The sequence below is a fragment of the Anastrepha ludens genome, chromosome 5, assembly GCF_028408465.1.
Source record: "Anastrepha ludens isolate Willacy chromosome 5, idAnaLude1.1, whole genome shotgun sequence".
Taxonomy (NCBI): Eukaryota; Metazoa; Arthropoda; class Insecta; order Diptera; family Tephritidae; genus Anastrepha; species Anastrepha ludens.
The window spans coordinates 82,122,348-82,139,696 of record NC_071501.1 but is presented as its reverse complement, the minus strand read 5'-3'; the positions used below and the strand labels follow the sequence as shown (position 1 = coordinate 82,139,696).

Here is a 17,349-nt window from a genome sequence, read left to right as displayed (position 1 = left end):
AAAAGTTTTTTCTAATAGCGGTCGCCCTCGACAGGCAATGGCAAACCTTCGAGTGTATTTCTGTCATGAGAAAGCTCCTCAAAAAAAATATCTGCCGTTCGGAGTCGGCTTGAAACTGTAGGTCTCTCTATTTGTGGAACAACATCAAGACGAACAACACAAATAGGAGGAGGAGCTAGGCCAAACACCCAGGTAGGGTGTATATTAGGCCGGGTCGATTTGTGGGGAGGCAAAAAAATCGCCCATTGCTCTGTGAAAATCATATTCTAAAGGTCAAAATAAGAAACTTTGCCGAAGGAACCATACCTCTAAAACGAATTCTGATGTCACCCAATTTGGGTCGAACTTTTTAGTTTCTTTTCTCATGTAAAAGCCAAAAATGGTGATATTTTGAAATGATTGTATGGGGAACCCCCCAGGGGAGTTCCAGGGGGTGTGCCATTGGCATGGGTGGATCGGTCGTCCAAAGTTAGTGGGGGTCGGTTATACATTTGGACTCGATTGGAGCAGTATAAATGGGTCAAAGTGGGATTTTTCGTTCGACCCAAATTGGGTGACATCAGAATTCGTTTTAGAGGTATGGTTCATTCGGCAAAGTTTCTTATTTTGATCCCTAGAATACAATTTTCACAAAGCAATGAGCGATTTTTAAATCGACCCGCCCTAGTATGTATATATATATATGCGGCAAATTTGTGAATATATGTAGCTGGTATGTACACCTGGATTTGATTCAAGTGGGGCCTAGTCATTTCACTAATATCCTTTGTTAGTCAAAATACCAGGAAACGATGTATGAAATAATTTTTGACTACAAAGCAAAATAACTCGGCTCAGGGCAACACTTTTCGAGTATTTGAGTTCGTATGTCGCAAATTGTGTGCTCTATATTAGTTTCTAAGGAAATAGTACGGGTTCGCTCTTTCGCTTAGATCCATAACCTCAAACAGCCACGCAAACTAAATACGAAAATATGAAATCACAGAATTTTGGAGGCCAGTTCATAGTTGCATTACTGCAGATAATCCAGTCGCCGAAAACTTTCACCAAAAAATCAATGACTTGACGCACAGTTTATCACGTGGCTGAAACAAAGCACCTCCACACCAAGCGCATGCACCTTTGAGAACAAAAATAAAAACAAATCGCTTAGCATGACTCCACACTGCTGGCTTGATGATTTTGAAGAATTATAACACAAAAAGAGGTAACAGATAGGGGAAGCCATGATCATACAAAGCAGATATCGAACGTGTCTTAAGTTGACCAAGCCAACACTCTTCGCATCATAATAAAACAATCAGGCAATATAGGGGCGCTCCCCGTTTTAAATGCTCTCTGTTGACTTTAAGAAAGCATTCGACCCAATCAAATGAGACTTAATAGGGCTGGCTTTGAGTAGAAAGGGAGTTCCCGATAAGATAACCCGCTTCATCAGAGCCCTTTACGAGAATTCGAAACTGGCAGTACTTCAGAACGGCAAAATCATCGATCGATTCACCATCAACGCAGGAATAAAGCAAGGTGATCCCCTATTGCCCCTTCTCCTCGTCCAACACGTCCCTTTGCCATCATCCAACACGACGTTATGAGCTCATTGACGCTCCACAAAAGAGGCATCATATGGAGTTTCACCAGACATTTTGAGGATCTGGACTACGCCGATATTATCCGCCTCCTCTCTCACAAACTCACATGCAAGCGAAGGTGGACAGGCTAGTCATGCTAGCATGCACTGTCGGACTGGAGGTCTACATTGCCAAGGCGAAGCCTATGAGAGTCAATCACCAGAAAGGAAGACATATAATGGTTGGCGGGTGCCCGGTGGAACTATCCCGGCTGCACTATCACGGCCGACGGCAAATCAGATGAAGATGTCAACCGCAGCCTAAACAAAGCAGTCAGCTCATGTGCGGAGTGAATATTGTTGTGCGGAAGTGAAACATGGCTGGTCTCTAACAACATTACACAGAGGCTACAATCTTTCGTCAACAAATGCCTGCGCATCATCTGCAGAATATTCTGACCAAACATCTGCAGCAACGACGCGCTGTGGAGATAAACTAATGAGGAGCACACCCTAAGGCAAATCAAACGTAGAAAGTGGTGATGGTTAGGTCACAGAAAACCACCAGATAGCATCACGCGAATAGCACTGGTCTGCAGCCCGCAAAGGAGCTGAGGTCGCGGTCCTCCAAAGATTACTTGGAGAAGGTCGCTGTTGCGTGAGCAAGCAGATCCCCACATCACATATACCGGCGCGTAAACACAACAACGCAGAACCGTGTACGATGGAAGAGTCTTTTAGAGGCACTATGCACCCGAGCGGAGTAAACAAGGATATAGAAAAAAAAAAAAAAAGACCCAGCCCAGGTATTCGCTTCATGAAATACCTAATATGATTTGTCAAATTAACTGTCGCAAGGCCGAAATTGGTTCCCATTGAAAAAGTTCTTAAAAACACATTTTACTTAACAGTTATATGCAACCCAAACCTTTTACAAGAATATATTGGAAATTTTCCTAAAGAATTGTTCATCTACAATCGCACAGCGTCTCTTAAACCTCTACTCTTGAACTTTTCGAACTAAAGCATCGCCCAAATAGCATACAAAAGCCTCATTATGTTGAGTTATAAGCGCCAGGCGCACGAGCTCCACGCGTTTGAATGTCAATCACAGTTGGCGCTAATATAAAATTTATCTATTATAAGCCTGCTTACCAGCCACAAAGACATGCATAGACAGCTTTTGTATTAAATAAACTCTACCGTAGAATGAAAATTCCGCTACTCACTGCCTCACTACAGTTCAAACTGGTTTGCCATACATTGCAATGCGTAGGAATTAATTTTCCCTTTGTTAAGATTAAACTAATACCACCGAACTTTTAATGTTTCCTTTTTCCGCTCGTCCCTCTTGCAGAAAGATGGCAGTCCATTGCCTGATGAACGTCACACAATCAATGCTGGCAATTTAATCATTACGAATTTGGTCGAAACGGATCGGGGTATGTACGAGTGTTCGGCCACTAATGAAGCAGCGACTATAACTGCCGAAACGGAATTGATGATCGAGAATATTGCACCGCGCCCACCCTACAATTTGACAGCGAATAGCACGGAAACTGCGATAACGGTACGCTGGCAGCCAGGTGAGTTGAAACGCGTACACTGTCCGGCCAGATTCCACAAAATCCACGCTTTCACTCTGCTCACTCAACTCTACACACTGATTGTTGAGCTAAATTTGTGCTGTTAGTGGCGTCGGTTGAATGAATTTGCAGTCAACGGAATTTTTCTGGTTGATTGCCCAAAAGCATTATTGTTGATAGCTTAGTTGGTATTGTGGTGCTGTATTCAATTTTACAAAAACGCATGTTTATTTATGTTGTAAGCTGCTTTGTTGTTACCCAGAGTTTTGACTTATATTTGATGTGTTAGTTTATTGTGGCTTTGATGGATTACACTGGTTTACAATTTTTGGAAAAAAAGAGGAAATATATAAAAATTAGCTGCACTAATGGGAAATGGTGCTTATAGTGCAAAACTTTACTGATACAAGTAATGAAAGTTTAAATTGTGAACCTTTTGGCATTCTCAACAGCTTTTTGAAATAATTAACTGAAAGTACCTGCAATTTGCATCCTATAAACAGACTCCTACCATTAGTAGCCGGAGCATCATAACTATATAAACTCTCAGACAGTCAAAAACCTCAAGGCAGCTAAGGTCCTTGGACCGCTAAACTAAACTTTTTTTTTATACAATTTTTAGTAGCCACATACTATTTTCTCATGAGCTCAAACTCTATAATTCTATCAGGCTATGAAACGAATAGCTGTCTGGGCCTAGGCTCATAAATCATACAGGGTTTGATTGAAAAGTAATGAGCCTAATTTTTTTTAAGGAGTTTTATTAAACCTTTTGGCTTATACAACTAATATTCTTCAAAATAGGCCCCTTGAGCGTCAATACACCGCTGATAGCGGTCATTCCACTGCAGGAAATATTTTTTAAACTCATCCACCGGAATCGCGGTTAATTCGGCTGTCACAGTTTTTTGGATCGCCTCGATGGAGTCGAAACGCCTCCCCTTCAGTTTTCTTTTCAGGCGCGGGAACAAAAAGAAGTCCGGAGCGGACAGGTCTGGACTGTAGGGAGGGTGGGGAAGCACCGGAACCCCCATCTTGGCCAATGCAAAGGTGCAGAGGAAGGCGGTGTGTGCCGGCGCATTGTCGTGATGAAGGGTCCAATTGTTGAAGAGGTCGGGCCGAACCCGGGCGACGCGGTTTTTCAGCCGAAGGGGCACTTCTTTGTAAAATGCCGCGTTTACAGTGCTTCCTGGAGGTACAAACTGTTTAGCATTACGCGAAATTTGATCGAGTAACGTTCGCCACTGCAAAATCCTAGCACACTTTTAAAACAGCTTTCACGCGCGCAGCGATGTTGACTGCACCGCTGTTGCCAGCGAACTGGGACCGGTTTCTAGTGGAAGGGGAAGGCCCACTTATCTCTAAGTTCCGACCAGCTAGTCCAAGTGATTTACAACTAGTGATCATTGCTCTTAGATGGTCCCTTCTATTGAAGTCTTTATTTCCAATGCGTGAAATAATTATTCGAATAAGACCACAAATCTAGATTTTTTAATGCAGTCCTGCTAAATTTATAAAACCATTCGCTTACGATAGTATTAGATGATTTTATAAACCTTAGAATTGACTCTTCCATGACCCAAGTACATGTAAAAGATCGCACCCAGAAATAACCTACAAAAAATTATCATGAATTATTATTATTAGTTCCCATCGCGTCGTCTTTGGGCGCATAGTGCCAAAGGAATACTTCCAATAAAAAAATAATCATAAGTAATCAACAAAAATTATATTTTTTTTTAAGCGATGGCAAATAATGAAAAATATTAATTTGATTCCAGCCTTTATTGCAATTTTGATTGACAATTAAAATGAAATTATTAAAAAATATAAGAAATACAGTCAAAACGAATACAAAGTGATAAAAAATAATCAAAAAGCAATCAAAATATACTTTGCATAAGGATTTTATTCAAAACGAATCCAGCGAAATCTAAAATAATCTGGAGTAGTCAAATAATAATTTGATTATAATTTGCTTATGTTTCATTGCTCTTCAATTTATTAGATATATTTTTGATTAGTTCTCATTATTTTCAATAACCTGAATTTTTTGATTACTTTGTAATCATAGATTGCCCTGGATTCTTTTTGACTTAGAAGCTTTTAATAAAAAATTAATTATTACTTAAAAGTAGTCAAAAAATTGGGAGTAATCAAAAAGTAATTATAGAGTAATCCAAAAATAATTTAATTACCATTTGATTATTTATAACTACCATGTATTCTTTTCTTAAAATGCTTCTTATTCAAAAGAAATGAACGAATTTGGAGTAATCAAAACGTAATTTTAGGGTAATCAAAAAATAACTTGATTACCATTTGATTACTTATAACTACCATGTATTCTTTTCCCAAAATGCTTCTTATTCAAAAGAAATGAATGAATTTGGAGTAATCGAAACGTAATTTTAGGATAATCAAAAAATAATTTGAATACCTATTGATTGCTTATTGTTACTAAGCATTATTTTTGCCACAAAAAGGTTATTATGTAAAAGTAGTCAAGTTGATTAGTTCTCATTACTTTCAATAATCTGCATTTTTTGATTGCTTTCTAATCATAGATTGACCTGGATTCTTTTTGACTTACAAGCTTTTAATAAGAAATTAATTATTACTTAAAAGTAGTCTAAAAATTCGGAGTAATCCAAAAGTAATTTTAGGGTGGAAAAAACTCCAAAGTAATAAAAAAGTAGTTCTAGAATATTCGCAAATTAGTAATGAAAAAATAATTGCATTACCCAGTAATTACTTATGATTACTCTTAATGTGGGTTTACTAAAAATATTAAATTAAGAATTAAGCAAAATTTCCAAAGTAATTAAAATAATAGTAGGGCCAAAATGTGTATACATATGTAATTAGATTATAATTACAGAGTACTTAAAAATATATATCAATCGAAAAATTATTGCATTACCTTTTGATTATTTATCATTACTTTGTATTCATTTTGACTACAATTCTTATACTCTAAGAGTTGTCAAAAGTAATCTTAAAACATTTCAATTATTTTCCAGTTACTCTGGAATATACTTTTTAGTTTCTCTCATAGGTTACTCTGGATCATTTTTAGCTTAGAAGCTTATAATTAAAAGAAAATGCAAAAAAATCCGATTAAACACAAAGTAGCTCTAAGTAAGTGACCAGAACATGAGTTGATTACCGTTTGATTATTTATAATTATGTTTCTTCTTAATTAGAGCGATAACTGCTTACGAGATTTTGACTGGGCTTAAGAAGTGCGCCAGTCGTTTCTTTCCGTTGCTAAACGGCGATTATTTATAACTAATTATATATATATTGGGGCGTACACCCTTTTTTGATGTTTGGCCGAGCTCCTCCTCCTATTTGTGGTGTGCATCTTGATGTTGTTCCACAAATGGAGGGACCTATAGTTTCAAACCAACTCCACTACAGATATTTTTATGAGGAGCTTTTTCGTTACAGAAATACACTCGGAGGTTTGCCATTGCCTGCCGAGAGGCGGTCGCTATTAGAAAAATGTTTTTATTAATTTTGCTGTTTCACCGAAATTCGAACCAAAGTTCTCTCTATGAATTCCGAATGGTAATCACGCACCAACCCATTCGGCTATGGTGGGTTAAGTGGTTAATATTAGAGTAATCAAAAAATAATTCTTACAGCCTGTTGATTATTTACGATTACTCTTTATTTATATATTTTTTTTGTTTGCCAAAAAGCGTGTAGTTAAAATGTAATCAAAAACAATTACTGAGTAATCAAATAATAATTTGAAGAATTGTTTGATTACCTTTTGGCAATTGATGAGCACTCTGCATTCTCTTTAGTTGAAAATCGTATATTCAAAGAGTAATCATTACGTAATTAAATAATTTTTTGATTACTCGGATTGTTTTTCAGTATAATGAATTATTTTTCAATTAAAATCAAAAATTATAATATTTTTCTGTTCTTATAAATTGTTTGGTTTTTGGTTAATGTACAGAATATAAGATTATAGTTTGATTCCAGCTATTCTACTTTTATATCATTTTTTACTTTTTGTTTTTGAAGTAATGGCATTACCATCGATTATTGGTTATTAAAAAGCACAAATAATAACAGAAAATCAAAACAAATAATAACAGGAAAAAAAAACAAAATATTTTCTGAATCAGACTACAATTTTAAGATCCCTAATCTGAACTCAGATTAGTCGCAGCAATTCAGAGATGTTCTGGATTTAAATTGCAAAAATCACAACCTTTCTGCAACAGCCAGTTCCACTATCAGCTTCTTTTTTCATTCACTTACAAAATGCCTGAAAATTCAAAGCGCTGCTGCAATGACATATTAAAGGACTGTAGACCGAGGATTTGCAAACTACAAACATGCACTTTGCACAGCAGCAAGCGGCAACTACACAAACTTTTCTAAAGAAACAAGATTCTTGTCATAATGTACGGGAGCCACAGGGTCAAGAAATTCCGCTTCATTTGCTTTGGTTTCATTAGCCTGCTCTGGTGTATCCAGTATAGTTAGGCTTATGGTATAGCTGATGTGAGTGTTCCATAAGCCAAATGGACGAATGGCTATTTTGGTTAACTAAAGAAGCAACTGAAAGGAAATTAACATACATATCCCACCTTCCAATCTGTCTAAGATGGACATGATTTTTCGAACGGATACTGACCTAAGCTTATCACACGCCGCTCATTAGCCACAAGAGTGTCACATTCCAAAAAAAAAATTAGATGAGTGTGCAGAAGTGACCACCAGCCTTTCTTTAATGCTGTGCAAAAATTCGGGGTGATATATTTAATAGCATCTGATTAGCCGAAAATGATTGTTTACTTTTACTGCGAGAGGCATAGCAAATTTGATGCTTTGACGTGGTTTTTCTCGAGTTTTTAAATTTTTGGTTTATGGCATGTGTTTGTTCTTCCAAGCGTTCAAACAAGCGATTTGTATCAACGATGTTTCTGCAAATTAAAAAAAAAAAATAGTAAAAAACTCTCCAGAATTTCATAGTTTTTGAAATCTAAGAAAAAATTCTAGCGAATTCTTAACCCCAATTTCCACTAATGAGCAATGGGATGGTACTACATATATTCTAAAGCAAAAATTCCATTTATATTTCCAATGTATTTCAACAACAATCAGTGAACTCCCGCACCGTACCTTTATTTCTATCCCTTCATTTCAAACTCATTAACAGAACGAATTAAAATCCCCATAATTCAAACAGGTTACCTGCGCCCCAATCTGGAATACACTGTGTGGTATCGTCTCACCGAATCGCCCGAGTGGCGCACATTACGAATTCTACAGAAGAACATCATGGAAACCACCATTCAAAGTCTGCAGCCTGGACGTGAATACGAGTTCATGGTGCTCAGCCAGGACAAATATGGCGATGGAATGTTCAGCAAAACACTACGATTTTCAACGCAACGTAAGCACGCGAAAATCAGCTTTTCGAGAATATTACTAACATATTTTGAAATTTCACTATTTTCCTACATACACAGAATCGAGCATCGAATCGAACGAGGCCAACACTTTGCATGAGTCCAATCCGTTGGCGAGCAGCATTAGCCCACCTTGGAATTTGACCGCCACCAATAACGTACAAGGCTGGTTACTGCATTGGCAACATCCAAAACGTGGCTCAGAATCGGTGAGGCTGTACACCGTGCGCTGGTGGAAGGAACCCGAACATTTTCTCATCGGCACCATCGAAACATTCGACAATTTCTATCAATTGCGTCACCTCAAAGAGGACGCCATCTTCAAGATACAAGTGATAGCAACTTCAATCAATGGCGAACAGGTGGCTGGCGATGTGCTCACCATCGAAGTGCCATCCCATCGCAAGACACGCGCCTTACTCATCGGCAGCACTGTTGGCATTATCTTCCTGCTGTGTGCGCTGGTCGCCTTTTTGTATGTCAAACGTAGCTGTCTGCGGCATCTGTTCGTTAGCGGTGGTAATGACGATGACACCAAAGATAGCGAAAAGATGAATAATACCTGAGTATATGAAATTAGTTGGCAATTTCACAAGCAAACGGTGAGCGAGAGCCAATGAAGTGGTGGAAGCGGATGGTGGAAGCGGAAAGGAGAGACGGGAGTAGTGAAAAGAGGAGCCAAAACCAAAGCCACAGCCATAGGTCGCATTTTCATACGCCATGAACAAAAACATCCCATTGAATTGAATCGAGCAGAAATCGAGTTTTTATTTTATTTTTTAAGTTACTTACTATGGACGTCATATTCTTCATATCGGAGCAGCCAGTTGCAATAAAAGAAATTGAATATTTAAGTGCGAGATTTTAAATGAATACCTAATTATGAACTCGAGTGTAAGATATTAATACTAAAAAATGTAACAATCGTATATTCTAATTGTAAATTTAAATGTAAAACTAACTGCGGTGAAAATTTGTTAAAATAAACTAAGCATTCCAATTGAAATTCACTTTTAAAAATTCAGTTTTAGAAAGCAACTTTGGTTAATAATTATAATAAAGGTTTGCAAAAAAGTCTTGCGGTATTTCCGCAAGCTTGTCTTTGAAAGCGCGTAGTTCTAGTTGTATTCGTCGCATCGGTTCACGCTAGAGCTTTTTGGAAAGCTCTTTTCACGTGCTAACACGTGTTTGATTAATTGTTGTTTGCTTTTAGTTTGCCCGTATGGATGCATGCGAATCGCTTCTGAATCGCAACAAAATCGACCCGTTTTTGAAGCGGATGGTGACTGGCGATGAAAAGTTGGTCACTTACGACAACGTGAAGCGCAAACGGTCGTGGTCGAAAAGCGGTGAAGCTGCCCAGACGGTGGCCAAGCCTGGATTGATGGCCAGGAAGATTCTTCTGTGTGTTTGGTGGGATTGGCAGGGAATCATCCACTATGAGGTGCTCCCCTATGGTCAAACGCTCAATTCGGACCTGTACTGCCAACAACTGGACCGCTTGAATGCAACACTTATGCAGAAGAGGCCATCTTTCATCAACAGAGGCAGAATTGTCTTCCATCAGGACAACGCCAGGCTCCGGGAGCTCGGATGGGAGGTTCTTTTGCATCCACCGTATAGTCCGGATCTCGCACCAAGTGATTACCACCTATTTCTGTCCATGGCGAACGAGCTTGGTAGTCGGAAGTTGTCCTCAAGAGAGTCCTGTGAAAATTGGCTCTCCGAGTTTTGTGACAATAGGGAAGCGAGCTTCTATAAGAGGGGCATTATGAAGTTGGCATCGCGTTGGGAACTCGGCATCGAAAAAAACGGCGCATATTTGACTTAAATCGCATTATTATAACCAATTTTATGAACAATTGAAAATTCAATAAAAATACCGCAAGACTTTTTTGCCAACCAAGTTGTAGTATCTGTGGTGTACCCAATGGCCGACACTTCGACCTAAAACAGCTTTTGTGTCTTTTTAATACATGGCATTTTTGAACTGAATTGAGCTGAATGCATTTAGGGGGAGTACGGCCTAATTTTTTTGCGGACAAAACAACAATTTTGCGTAACTTTTGCATGGTGTGGTCTCAAGGTGCATTCATTAAAGGTAGTGTAGTACTCACTAGACCAACAACAATGTTTTGCACGTTTGAGTGCCACGGCAAAGTATTGACAGAGTACAAAACAAAGAATTAATTCGCCTTGTTTCATTCGGTACTGACAGCCAAAAACAAAATCAGCTGATTTACCGATATCAGGGGAGGCTGCTTTAGAGGCTTCAAAAAATCGATTTTTTTTTTGCATAAATGTCTTCCCAAACTATCCAAGAAAGTGTCCTCAAAATTTCAGAGGCAAATTCAAAATACTTTCGCAGTTACAGAAGAAATTGTGAGCAAGTGTCGAGCAGGTATGCGAGCGGATTTTTTATATAAAAAAACTTTGACGCGCGATTTCTCGGTTTTTTATTTTTACGATTTTTCCTAATTGGCGAGAAAGATAGGGAATAAGTTAAACTTCCTATCGAAACGTGATAACATTGATTGTATTCGGAATTAAATTCTCTTCTAGCTGAACCTAAAATACCTTAAGAAAGTTATGATTAGCCCACTTTTTAAACAATCTAAAGTGAATTTATTTTTCCAAAAAAATTATTTTATTTTTTAATTAGCGAAAAATTGTTGAATTTCTCACTTTTTGTTTAATTTTCTTGGTTTAACTAGAAGCTATACTATACTAAAATAAAAAAATGTTTGGGTTCATGGTTTCAGATGAAACTTGCGACCTGCATCTTTCCCGCCGCACGACACATGCACACTCGAGGCGCCTCGGCAAAATGCTTGTACCAGGCATAATATGACATATATATTAATGAAAAAATTTTAGAAGACTGCTGAAATATATAACAATAACACCTGAAAGTTTCGTTTGAATCGAATATTTCTTTCCTTCCCAAAAAAAAATCCACGAAAAAATCAATTTTTTGAAGCCTCTAAAGCAGGCTCCCCCCTTAAATAAATTCGCCTTGGTTCGGTCTTATAATGGCAAAGAGAAAATTAACGCTGCTTAAAATAAGAGGAAAAGCTGACATTCTGAACAAATAAAATGCGACAGTTTCCATTAATGCTTACGCTAAAAACTTTCACGTGCATAGAGCAGCAAAAACTCGTATCAAAAAATATTAACAGTCCACAAAGGCGTTTTCTACGCGATGTGAATTCGGTTCAGTTAAAAGGAGAACTCTTAAGACTTCTAAGTTGCCAAAAATGGAAAAGGCATTGTTCAATTGGTTTGCCAAAAACTTCTTAACTATGGAAAGAAAACCATGAGAGAGAGAAGGAAGCTGAAAAAGAAATCCAAGTTGATATATGCCGCATGCCTGGAGGCATCCACGCCAGCAATGTTTGGATTTCAAACTTCAAAAAAAGGTATGCAATTATGAAATAAAAGTGACACTATCACCCCATTTTTGGACAAATTCAACAAAACAATTATGGGTTTAAGAGTGACAACACTGGAACGCCACAAGCGGCCTTAATCACTCCAGCAAATTTTTGAACTTCAATACCAACAGAGCAAAATCTTCTCTAACCCTAAGTAAAAAGGGTCTCAGATTACTTTGTGGTGCATTTACAGGTCCTGTAATAAACACTTTAATACAATAGGACTATCTGGCGCTAGTTTATGTGGATTCTGCTGTGATGAAGAGGAGTCTATGGAACACAAACTGTGAGGGAGACACAGAATCCTAGGCTCGTACGTACTAGAGGAGGAAGACCTACAATTGCTCCCTCCTAAGGAGATGGTTCGATTCTCCGGTATATTAAATAATTATAATTAAGATATTAGGGGCGCACAATAGATCAATCTGGTCGCAGTGCATAAAGACCTTAGCCTAACCCGTACAACCATTACCATTACCAAGTTTGACAAAGGAGAAGACAATGACGATGAGTCTAGCTTATTTTGTAAGCTCTTACCCGATAAAACTCGTGTGCGCTCAAATGAAACCTCGGCTCCGGAGCAAAAGATCAGTAAAAATAATGGTACATAAAATAAAAATAATGGTTACTACGAAATCGGCGAATCCACATTTAATAAAAAATTTTACTGAAAGGAAATAAAAATGCGCATATGACCTTAGCTTTATTTGAAGAATGGTTTCATAGAACATTACCTCTGCAACAGTATGTTCATTTTTTTATCAAATCAAAGAATCCTGTAAGAGTAAAAGAGTTCCTTGGGGAGCAAAATCTTCCTGTTGATAGCGCCCCATGCCATACCAAAGAAGGCGAGTTAAAGTGTTACGACGGCCAAATATCGGTAATGTGCTTTAATACTGCCCATTGATCAAAAAGTACTAAGGCCTACTAAATTGAGCCGCAAAAAAATCCATCTTAAGTCATATTGTTGCTCTTGGAGAAACTATTGATGAGTCACTGCGAAATATCGACCTGAAAAATGCTCCTACAAACTGTAACTTCAATTCAGTCATCGCTTCAAAAACTGACTGTTTGAAAAAGAGTGAAATTAAGATTGTGACGATATCATTCCTCTTTTGGAGTTACGATTACAGATCGCGATGATGCATCCAGCATTCAATTCATTGCAATTTTGCTTCGGGAAGTAGAACCATTGCAATAAATCGCCCAATCTGAAATCGAGCAATGGATTGTTGAACCTCATTCGGAGCCACTGCTTTAATTGAAGAATATTGTAATGAAGGCAACGAAACAGCCATTGAAGGAACTAATGACTTGATGTTTAATACAAATAAAATTACAGGATACGGCACTTGAAGTGTAATTCATTCATAAATTCATAAAATTGCCATAAATTTAGTTTGGAAAATTACTTTTATTCAATTCAAAGTAAAAAATGTGTGAAAATAATTCAAAATTAAGAATCACTTCACTTTTGCTCGATATTGCCACCTTTTGCCTTGACTATGGCCTTGAGACGATTCAGAAACGAATCGCAAGCCGAATGTGGCCCATTTGCGGACCATGGCTTTTTTCAGCGCCTCGAGACTGGTAAATCTTTTAGTTCGGACGTTCCGCTCCAAAATGGCCTTAAGAAAATAATCCATCGAGTACGCGTCTGGTGAATTTGTGATCCATTGTGTGGACGTTACTTGGTTCACTCGAGCTTGGTGAGACGATGACAAGTTCTGTTGAAACGTCCATGGTCTGCCACCGAAATGTTTGTCTGCCCACGGCTTCAAAGCAACCTCCAGAATACTTTCCCGATAATATTTTGCATGACACATTACCTTGAAGGTCCCAGAGTTACAACTTAATTGATACACCTTGTATGGAGGTGGAAATTTTTTGACAGATAACTAAAACTGCCTTTCGCGTTTAGATTTGGCTATAACCTTCTTCTATTCTAATATATTAAAAAAAAACTACTAAAAAACATTGTTAAACATCCCTCCATTTGGTCCCAGGTAAAAATTATTTATATATTTCAATACAGAGCTTCAAATTCTTATGCGATCAACACCAATTACTTCTTAGCCATTCAGCCTGTCGCCTAATGCTATGATTGACTGCTTTGCAAAGCTTCACACTTTACAGCAAAAAACTCCTTCCTATGAACTGCAAGCTGAGCATCACAAGCAAGTAATTACTTATTCAAAGTATACAAAAGCTTTTATTGCGTACTGTACGAATGAAAAGGTTGAGTGGTTAAAGCTTCACAACAACTAAAGCTTTTCGGTTCGGTTCTTGGCTAGACGCAGCTAGTGAAGTCTCAAAGAAAAATATTAGTGAATATGAAGGTAAAATGTACGAAAAATTAGTCGTCGTTGCTTCAACAAATAGCTGTTTTTTTCAGTTAAATTTTTAATATTCGTTTGTAGGCTAATAGAAGAAGAAAGTTGTGAAACAAAATTTTTTGTGATTGCTTTTTTTTAATTTTTTTAAATGATTTTGTAAAGGTACAATAATTAATTTTTTTTTTGTTTTTTGGTTGAACAGTTTACTAAAATTTGCAAGAAAGCTGATTGGCCCAGAAAAAGTGATGCGAGACGGTATTTTAGGACCTTTGTTATTTGTTTATTAATGATATTTGTTCGTGTTTTTCTTTTGCTCATTTTCTTCTCTATACTCATGATCTAAAAGTGTATGCTGAAATAAGAAATTCTAGCGATTCAGCCGTCCTACAGTCCGAGTTTTTTTTTATTATTATTATTTTACATTGCGACTAGTTACAAAGAAAAATTTTATTAACTAACGAGCAATTTGTTTAGAATTTAGAAAATAAGGTATATACAACAATCAACGCTAAGGTGTGGTTAGTACATTAAGTCTTTGGGCTTTCTGCGTTTCAGTCTTCTTCTCCAATTAGCTGGATTAGCGAGAATAGTGACCTCCGTATTGACGTGGTTTTTTAACCTTTCATCATGGGCTTTTGCTATTTTTTTTGTTGTGTCTGCCACCGAGTCAATATTTAGGTCGCGTTCAAGATCGGAGCTACGGATATACCACAGAGCACCGACTGCACATTTAATAATTTTATTTTGGAGCCTTTGTATAGATTGAATGTTACTTTGGCTGGAGCAGCCCCATAACTGTGCGCCGTAGGACCATACAGGCTTCAGAATTTGTTTGTATACAATCATTTTATTATTGGTGGATAGTGCTGATTCCTTTCCCATAAGCCAATACATATTTCTGTATTTTAATTCCATTTCTTCTTTCTTTTTCTTTACATGGGCTTTCCATCTTAGCTTGGCGTCTAGAGTCATGCCCAGATACTTTGCAGTATATTGGAACATATTTGATTTTGTTTTGGGTGAAATTTAAATGCACAGATTTGCTTTCATTTAATTTAATATGCCATTTATTGGTCCAGTCATATATTTCATTTATGCCTAGTTGTAATTGTGATGTCGATGTGTTTTCCGTGTTTCCTATCGAAAGAGTAGCTGTATCGTCGGCAAAAGTAGCTGTTACGCAGTTTGAATTGCATGTCCGAGTTGCATAATTTATTTTCCTTTATTTTTCATAAAATCACATTTTCTAAGCTTCAAAACCCCCTTAATACCTTTTATCGTATTAATTTTACATATCTTGCTGCATCCGATGCAATAAAAGATTTAGGGGCTCTCTTTGATACAAAGCTTAATTTTGTCATGCAGTTAAATGATGCCGTTTCCAATTCACTTGTTATGCTCGCTTTTGTTCGCACTTCACACAAAACATGGTTACAAGTGAATCATTGAAAGTATTGCCCATCGCTGGCTATTACTTTTTCCCATCTTTCTGGTAGATCTCATATACCGTCGCGGTAAAACTGTTAATCTTTTGAGGCTATCCACGGATCAAGCCATTTTTTGATGTCTTCATATGAATGGAACTGCTGTTCAGCTAGACCATGTGCCATCGATTGGAACAGGTGATAATCGGACAACGCAATATCTGGAGAATATGGCGGGTGGGGTAGGATTTCCTATTTGAGTGTTTCCAGGTAGGTTTTAGCTGGTTTGGCAACGTGAGGCCGAGCGTTGTCATGCTGTAGAATCACTTTTTCATGCCTCTCCGCGTATTGCGGCCGCTGCTCGCGCAGAGCTCGGCTCAATCGCATCAATTGAAGTCAATACCGATCCCCAGTGATGGTTTCGCTTAGTTTTAACAGTTCATAATAAATAACACCAACTTGGCCCCACCAAATACTTAGCATAACCTTAGCAGCGTGAATATTTGGCCGAGGCGAGGACGTAGAAGCATGACTGGGCAGTCCGCATGATTTTCTATTCTTTGGATTGCTGTAATGAGACCATTTTTCATCATCCGTCACGATGCGATGAAGAAAACCCTTCATTTTTTGCCCTTTTTGCCGCTGGAGCAGTTGCTCACTGGCGAAAAAACGACGTTCAACATCCCTTGGTTTTAACTTATAAGGAACTCAAGTTCCCTGTTTCTGAATCATTCCCCAAGCACCAAATCATCCAATCGCTTGGAAACGGATTGGCGGGTAACTTATAATACTAAAGTAAGCTCTTCTTGCGTTTGACATGGATCCTCATTGAGCAATGCCTCCAATTCTATGTCTTCGAAGGTTTTTGGCGCGGATAGTCGTCAACATTAAAATCAGAATCATCTCCATAAACTTTTTGTAGCTCTCAGTGCAGTGCAGCCGCTGTTTTTTTTTTCGAATGAAAGAGGAAAATCAACACTTCCCGCAAATGACGACTATTCGGCAAAAAATCAGACATTTTCTCAAAATCAAAAGTATACTCGTATGATACCAAAATAAAATCACTAATGTGTCGAAATAGTTTGCTTACCATATATCTAAGCTTGGTTTATGATGTTTAGGTTATGTTAGCATCGACTTGCACACACTGCTGGCGGCATCTATTGACAAACAGCGGGAACTTAGTTGCGCACCTAATAATATAGAAAAAACTAAAAAATTTTCTCAGCGATATTTTTTTTTTTGTTTTTTGCTTCTGTAGGTAGGCGAATGCATGCCAAAACCAATCAAAAAGGGAAGAAATTAAAAACAAATGCCCGCGCTACTTAAAAGTTAATTATAAATGTGGCGCATTCGCCACGTATTCCCATACAGAGGATAGCACGAGCTTACACTGGATTCTTAAGGGGGGAGCCTGGTTTATAAGGTCAAAAAATCATTTTTTTTTTCGTTTTAAGCGATTCCTAATATATTTCAGAATATTCACACAAAGGTACAGAACCTAATTCTCAATACTTCCGTAGATACAAAGCCAAAGGTAGGCGAGCGTTAGGTAGTTACGCTG

The 17,349-nt window shown here is 37.8% G+C and overlaps 1 protein-coding gene across 8 annotated transcripts in view; it reads left to right on the top strand.

The window, feature by feature from the left end:
• Positions 1-9,596, top strand: part of LOC128863187 (protein borderless) — a 78,664-nt gene extending 69,068 nt beyond the window's left edge. For all 8 annotated transcript variants that reach the window (XM_054102197.1, XM_054102202.1, XM_054102201.1 and 5 more), the window contains exons 7-9: positions 2,925-3,153; positions 8,369-8,575; positions 8,652-9,596. In XM_054102197.1, coding sequence (XP_053958172.1) covers positions 2,925-3,153; positions 8,369-8,575; positions 8,652-9,157 — 942 coding nt within the window. In that variant the 3' untranslated portion in view covers positions 9,158-9,596. The remainder of the gene's footprint in view (positions 1-2,924; positions 3,154-8,368; positions 8,576-8,651) is intronic.
• The last annotated feature ends 7,753 nt before the right edge of the window (positions 9,597-17,349 follow it).